Source organism: Drosophila eugracilis, unplaced genomic scaffold, assembly GCF_018153835.1.
Source record: "Drosophila eugracilis isolate 14026-0451.02 unplaced genomic scaffold, ASM1815383v1 contig_353, whole genome shotgun sequence".
Classification (NCBI taxonomy): domain Eukaryota; kingdom Metazoa; phylum Arthropoda; class Insecta; order Diptera; family Drosophilidae; genus Drosophila; species Drosophila eugracilis.
The window spans coordinates 201,097-209,290 of NW_024573209.1; the positions used below are offsets into that span (position 1 = coordinate 201,097).

Genomic DNA, 8,194 nt, shown 5'->3' on the forward strand with positions numbered 1-8,194 from the left:
TTCGGGTTTTGTATTTGTGATATTTGCTATAAAATAAGAAAATAAAAAAAAAAAAAAAAAAGTTTATCGCACGCAAACAAAAACGACCTTCGGTAATGATGACTGCCTTTGTATTTACCTAGCCATATTAATGTCGCGCCGATTTCTTATTGCCAATTTGTTTTTAAAATTTTTTAAAGGTTTCCTCTCCTTTCTTCCTGGTTGATATTAAATATATATGTATATATATGCAAAAGTACTGAATATTTTCTTGATATCAATTTGATTTTTCCTGGCACGCTTAGGCCTTTTTTCCCGCCTCTTTTCATTTCAATTGCTTGGCCAGCACTGCCGTTTAAATTTGAAACTGAGCAGCACCCAAAAGCTTTTTCTCACACGTTCCCGCTCTTTTTGTATATTTGCTTTTTTTATCAGTTCAACCCTGAGAAGAACACCGCATAAGGATTGCTCTACAAAAGCAAAAAGCAAAGAGTATTAATTAAATGTTTATTCTTAGCGAAAAGACGGCAAATATAGCGTCCTGAGATAAGAAGAAATGAAATCTTAATACGCAGAAGAATGGAACCAATTTCGGTAATGTTTAATATCAAGGAACTTCATACGGCTCGTGGTGCCAAAAACTATGCAACACTAAATTTTAGCTCCATAAGTCGATGATTTCCTTTTAAAAGGATATGCATTTTCTTACAGCATACTTTCAGGCACATTTAAGGGCGACTTTAACAACATTTTGAGATTGGTGTGCCATAATACGACTGTCATTTTTTACTTTTTAATAAATACTTTTTTTAAAATGCAAATTTAAATTAGATTATCTGCAATTTTTAAATTATTTATTTAAAAATTAAAATTAATTACACTCTAATTTTCGTTAGTCAAAAACAAAGGAACCTTTTGTGTACCCTTGCCTTACGACAACAAAAATATTTGTTTTATTTCCTAATAAACAATGCTTTGTTATTTCGATGTTATTGTTTATTAATTTCTTTGCTGTTTTTATTGCTAGAGATTAATCAAAGTGTTACATCTTAGTGTACTTTTGTTTCCGGACTCATGGCAATTGAGTGCATAAACTTAATTATTGTCAAAGTGTCACAACAGCAAGGCTGTTTTGATGAAGATCGAGTGGAATACAAGAGATGTGCATTAGTAGTTATAGTATAATATAAGAAGGAAACATTATAAAGACGAATCTGATTCATATTTATATTTAGCAGCAATGTAAATAATAACAATAATATTAAAGAAGAGCTTTCCCTATTAGGACCCTAAATGTAACGCATTGCTAATTTTAAGATTTTTAACAGCTAATCTTTACTTTAACTTTGAACATACAAATATACGAATATACAAATATTGATGTTAGTCATAAAAAGAAATTAAACAGAAATATTTAAATTTTTTGGCATAACGATTTTTTTAATGTCCCCATGAACCTTATCACAAAATGCGACTCCAAGGACGTTTTGATAATTTAAACGTTGATCCCAAAGGCAGCAACTACCCTTCTTTATATTTATTCCGAATATGTTTCATTGAAACCTTATTTATCTGTCAAGAAACTTTTTAAACTTAATAATTTTTTAATATCGTTTTGGGGTCGTTTTCACACTACTATTGTGTTTACTCAGGTGAAGAGAGGCGGCTAACGGTACGGGCGTAATTAACCTTCACATAAGCAGAGTGTAAACAATAATTTGTGGAAAATAAACTAAACTTTTTAAACCGCACGGAAATTAGCGAAAGAAACGAATCCAACTAACGGATAAAAAAGCTTAGGTCATTGACCAAAAAAAGAAATAACATTGTAAAAGAGAGTAGCGTTTCTCTCTTACTCTATCTCTTAAGGGGTCGTCGAGCACGTTTTCCAACGACGCTACATTTACCTGTGAGTTTGTGTTTGTGTGTAGGTAAGAGGGGAGCTCACACACACGCGCTCACATACACAGAAAACAAAAACCATTCTGTTATTTTCCTTGTTTTCAAAAGACGAAACAATTTGTTGTTATTGCTTTTGTATTGACAGCAAAGAGGCGCTTACGTCATTCATAATAATAAAAACGCAAAGAGAGAACCCCCAGCAACAACAACAAAGAGAACAGGAGAGAATGCTTACAGAATGTTGTTGTTATTGGTGTGAACAAAATTACCTGAGGAATAATTTAACCATTTTGTGCATTTTGCGCTCTCTTCACAGTTGTTTTGTTTAATCAATTCTTATGGCAGCTCCATTCTTTTTGGACCTCAAACCCTCTCTCACTTTTCCTTCGTGGAACCAATTAACTTGACACGTTTTGGATAAAAAACAAATATTTTGGTTTAATATTTAGTAAACAGTAGGTTCACATTATTCACATCATGAACAATCTATTTGTCGTATTTTGTTTTTTGCCCAGAGAAACTTTTCGGTTCTCTTTTTTCAACGCGACACCAGGAGATGCAATTTAGTTTTTCTAGCGATGTGAAAAGTAAATCAAAATATCTATGTATCGATATATTTTTCGGAGAAATGTGAATGACATACGAATATCGATGTCTGTAATGTTTTAAATTTTTTGATTGTGTACATATATACATGCTAATTAAAGCAATGTATGTTTGTCGTACTGGTGACTTGTAAATACTACATAGATTTATGTTGCATGGCAATAATTTTTTGAGAACGATATCTGTTAATTTAAAATTCTAGCGAGTCACAAATTTTTATCAAAGACACAGTCCGTGGTTCAGAGCCTCGGTAACATCTAGTATGGACTCAACCCACATCAATATTAGCATAGCTCTGTAAATACTCAGAATTTTTTAAGCGATAAACTTTTTGGTAAAATGTAATATGTTTATTTATAGTAAATACTAACTGTTTTTTTTATAGTAAATACAACTTAATATAGTAAATCAATTTGTTTGAAATTAATTTCTTTAAATCAGATCGTTTTAAGAAGCATTAAAGATATTAAGGCAATAAGCCGTTGAGAAATATGATTTGGTTTATGGTTATGGTTAGAAGGCGCTGTTAAACTTTTTGTAATCAATTCATACAGCGACACCTGTAGGTGTGGTATTACTTTCTTTCCAGTTTCTAAATTCCAAGGTAGTATTCTTATGTTTTTGAAAATTAATGGTTTTGGCTATCCAATCAGCGTAGTTTTGAATATTTGTAATAATGGCCATACCGTTCCTTCGAAAGCTCACAATGCCACGAAGGAAGAATTTATCTTCCGAATTGACGGCTTCATTCGTACCAAATATTTCATTTCTTGAAAACGAATCAAAGGAGAGTTTTTCGACACAAATGTCATTCTCGTTTAATGTCACTCCGATCTTGTCAGAGCAAGAATTGCGTTCAATAACGGGTATACTTCGTTGACTTAGGACCATAATTTCATTCCAATAAATGAAAGTCAACGATCTTGGTAGCAACCTGGAATTTGGATGACTTGAGCGAAGGCAGATCGGGGCCAGAGAATCTAAATCAATGAGTCAAAGTTATGACAGGATACATTTTTTTTTATATTAACTTACCAGAATATTGTACTTCTGTGGAAAGCCTGAGCAAAGCTATATTATTCCTAGGAAAACTACCGCCACTCGAATGTGGATGCTTAAATACTGACTCGACGTTAACAGTCGCAGTGAGGGGTATACTTACTTTACTGCAAAATTAAACAAATTTTAGAATTAGAAAGGCAAGAACCAACTAGGTAAAATTAGAATCTTATTTTTTGTTTTTATATTTTCAGTGAAATGTGTTAAGTTTTTTATTTTGATAACTTTAAATTTGTTAGCTTTCTAGCCTCCTACAGAACTTACCTTAATAAAAATGAAACTTTGAACATATTAAAAAAATTATTATTATTACTTTAATGATTTTTGATAACTTTGCTTTTTGTAGTCCAATACTGCTATTCTTTTTTTTGTTTTTACGTTCGGAAAATATATTCTAAAAAATAGTATTTTTCATTATCGATATTATCAATATCGATACCGACGATATTTGATTATTGTATCGACTATTGACGCAGTGCTAAACTTACGATAAACACATTGAAAGACTTACAGATACTTTTAAAGAATTCTACTTACATTTTTGCAACATCTGAGGGCAAATTCCTTGCAACAGAGACGACATATCCTAAAAGAAGTACGTATAAGTTACTTAGCAATATAGTAGTTTTTTAACTAGTACTTACGATTTGTGATTAGTGCACCATACGAATATCTGGGAAGTACAACAACTTTCCAGGGCTGACGTATGTTTCCAGATTTTAGCCGAGTGTTACTACACTTGTCATCCAACAAACGCGGCTGAACATAAGCATTAGCGTCAGCCATTACGGTATCGTAAATCCATTGCTTGTGGGCATCGACATTCGTGTAAACGCCTGATAAATTGCAAGAACTTTCACCAGAACTGACAATTCCCAACTGTATGGGTACCTGATGACCCCCAATTGTGATATTGGCAACCAAAGGACCACCTGAGTCACCATTGCAGGTGTCGCCTCTATTGGCGCCAGCGCAGATATCTCTTTCGGTGTTCTTAAATGCGCAATGTATCGAATCGCGGCGGGTCAGAGAAATGTACTTCAGGTTTGAACTCTTCAAGTTCTTTTCCGTCTTTCCCCAGCCGTAAGCTTGGAATTTATTAATTGACGATGTGTCTATATCATTACCCATGTAAATGCAGATTGGTCGGATGTGATCTATGCAGTCAGTTGAAAACTTCGTCCATTAATGGAAGTGTATAAGTTATGGGTTATTAGAGTTAATTAATGAGAGTTAAATTAATCGTTGGGTAAATATTGAAACCATTTTCACATTTGGTATGTAAAAAGTATGTTATAAGTGGAAAAAAGCTTTATCGATCTTATAAAGTGTATGTTTTTGATCAGGATCAAATTTTAAGATGTCCTTCACCTTCAGTAACACTTTTAACACTTGCTTACCGTTGTAGAGCACTTGTCTGTTCAGTTTCAGAAGAGCTATATCAGCCATAGACTCATTTGGGATGGTATTAGGTACTATGGTCTTTATAGCAGTATATTCCTCAATTTCTGGGCAACGACTAAGCGGGCAGGCTCTGCGATAGGCGCCTAATCTCACGATTCTAAAATAAAAATCTTAGTACTTGGTCAAAGTTAAGTTAACTTTAATACTTACACAGTAACATTTGGTTGAACACAATGCGCGGCTGTCAATACGAAGCCTGTGATTTTTAAAAGTAAATGATTGTTTATAGATTTGAATATACTATATAGTATACTAACTTGGATGAATTAGAGAGCCACCGCAAAGAAATTCATTATTTCTCCTTATTTGTGCCATCCATGGGGTGGTTCCCGGTTTAACTTTTTTCCCAAAAACTATCCTATCAGTAAAAGAGGGAATGTCACAGCCAGTATCCAGGTAACGTGTCATTCCCTCTTGGAAGAGCACAAAAGCGAGCAGAGCTAGCAGAAAAGACTTCATTCTCTTAGAAGCGATCCGAAAATACTAAATACGAATTCCCAAATTCTTTTAAAATATTTAGCAGCGTGTGGGGCTTATCAATTGCTGATTCTCGCTCTTCCGCTGAGTTTTCGGGAATACCATAATAATGAATATTTCTATAATGAATTAAGAGCGTATGGTATTTGACTTAATATTGCTAAGAATAGTATATATGTATCACTGCTGTGTCTATCTAGCCTTGTCTCTCTGTCTCTCAGCCGGTATAAACGATAAGAACTCGGGTTCCATATGATGTTGGAGTAGGTCACGTTGAAACCATGACCACAGTAATGGGTAGCTTAGCTGGTCGACTATAACGCTTAATCTAAAATTTAGAAACAGTTAAATTTGTATTTTTAATACAAGTTTTTTAAATTAACATTATTATTGTTAATAATATAAATACAAATTACTTTTTTGTGATCACCACTAAAACTATTCAACTCATAAATATTTGTAAGTGGCTTATAATAATAATAATAATTCATTATAAAATGTGATCAGCATGAAATATGAATATCATTATTTTTTGGCGACTAGCTCAGCCATTGATTTTCCTTTTAGTGTACTATGGAATAACGAATGCTTGCCTTTGCATATACGATTTCGCGTGTTACTGATAATCCAACCCAAAGTTTCTTTCTCTAATTCAAAAATACAAATAAGACGCATACATATGTATGTACTTTTTTTATTTAGGGAACCCTTTTAATCTCTACCCCTTAACTGCATAATTGAGGCTGTGCAGAAATTGTAGTAAATTTTTTAGTTTGGCGAACTACAATGTAGATTTGTGATAATTCAGAGAGCCGTTTATATCTCAACCAATAAAAAGCTTAAAATTGTTAATATTATTATAAGTTCTGGAAAATTTATTTTGGAGTAATAAAAAATAGTTTGTAAAGTTTTAAAAAAATATTTTTGGATTTATTTCATAGTTTAAAAGCAAGTTTAAAGTTCCAATTAGTTTTATTATTTCATAATATTAGGAAATCTTACACTTTTTAGGGTTTAATAATATATTTAAATGTTTATTTATAAAATAAAACCAGTGCAATGGCTGTGGTAATGGAGAAGGCCTAAAAGTGTTTACATCTTAATTTGCAATTTCCTAATGGGGAAATGCGTTTCGCACCTTATTTTTTTTTTTCTTATGCCAGCTGTGTTTATTGTTTTGGTTTAATTTAAATTACCTGTTTGACTAATGCACGTCCTCAGCCACGGGCAACAACAATAATAGCCAGGCTCTCAACTCATTATGCATTGTTTATTGCCACTCAAAGTAGCTTTCGCCCCGTCTTCCCAGCTTTTCCTGAGCACTGCAGCTTTTCTCTTAATGCACATGTAACAATGGCTGGAACTCCACTCCTCTTTTTCGAAACCTGCCACCCAATGCTGCTGTTGCATTCTCTTACTTTGCTCGGGACAGTGGAAAAAGGTTTTTTCTAAAATTAATTCTACAATTTACTAACCAAAGAAAGTTACACAGATCTACAAATCATTAAATATTCAAAACCATTTTAACAACAATGTTCCAAATATTTACCGTTTTCTTAGTTCGGCCCTCTCTTATGTTATGCTAGTACGGAGTGCAAATAATGATAATAACGAGATGCCAAGAGTAAGCGAGACAAAGCTATCTACCAATTTAGGTGGTGACTTAAGTTGTTTAGTGAGTGAGAGTAAATGGAATGACATGATGCATGTGAACTGCGCAGCTGAATTACTCGTTACAAAAATGTAAGAGAAAGAAATGGGAAATGCAGTAGTTCAGAACAGAGAACGGCAAGGGTACACCCAGACAATGAGTGCACTCGAATCATGTGTGCCTTTTCGGCACTCAGAGTGTGATCGGCACCCTAAAATAAGGGTGTGTGCCTTGCACAGGCTCATTTTGAATGTGCACTTGCGCACCCAGTACTCTTTTCAACAGACACCCGACACACTCATAGCAAATGAAGCGAGTGTCTGAGACACCCATGTTTTTGGGAAAAGTGAGTCGAGTGTCTTGAAAATGAGTCGAGTGTCTTGAAATGAGTCGGGTGTCTTGAAATGAGTCGGGTGTTGCGGGTGTCTTCAGCTGTATTGCATGAGCAGGTCATTGAGGGTTGACCGAATAATTTTACATGAAAGGAAGGAAGGAAATCCCAATAATTTAATATTAGAAAAGTATATTTCTAATAATACAAATTATTGCCTTCTTCAGTAACTAATATTAAAAAATAAGAGTTTATAATCATTACAAGTATTTAATGACAAAGTCTTAAAAAACCCAAAAAAAAAAACGTACATTGCATCAATATTTTGGGATTTTCCGTGTTGTTATCAAACCATCTACCTGCAAATGTATTCCCATTTTTTGCAGATGCGTATTAAGAATACAGATCATAAGTCAATTGCACTGCGAATAGCAGGTAGATGGCTTGACATGGAAAATCCTAAAATATTTGGCCTCTTTTAAGGGGCCATTATTGGGATTTCCTTCCTTCCTTCAATTACCTGCTCATGCAATACAGCTGAAGACACCCGCAACACCCGACTCATTTCAAGACACTCGAATCATTTCAAGACACTCGACTCATTTTCAAGACACCCGACTCACTTTTCCCAAAAACATGGGTGTCTCAGACACTCGCTTCATTTGCTATGAGTGTGTCGGGTGTCTGTGCATTAGGATCATGTGCCTAGAATTGAGCGGGTGTCA

The 8,194-nt window shown here is 34.0% G+C and overlaps 1 protein-coding gene across 1 annotated transcript; it reads right to left on the minus strand.

Moving 5' to 3' along the window:
- Positions 1–2,921: 2,921 nt before the first annotated feature.
- On the minus strand, positions 2,922–5,635 carry LOC108110558 (acrosin-like). Its single transcript, XM_017219649.2, has 7 exons — positions 5,268–5,635; positions 5,161–5,206; positions 4,947–5,107; positions 4,191–4,703; positions 4,084–4,132; positions 3,523–3,653; positions 2,922–3,467 (listed from the first exon to the last, which is right to left on the minus strand). The coding sequence occupies exons 1-7, from the start codon at positions 5,467–5,469 to the stop codon at positions 3,034–3,036; spliced, it is 1,536 nt and encodes a 511-aa protein (XP_017075138.2). The 5' UTR covers positions 5,470–5,635; the 3' UTR covers positions 2,922–3,033.
- Between the last annotated feature and the right edge of the window lie 2,559 nt (positions 5,636–8,194).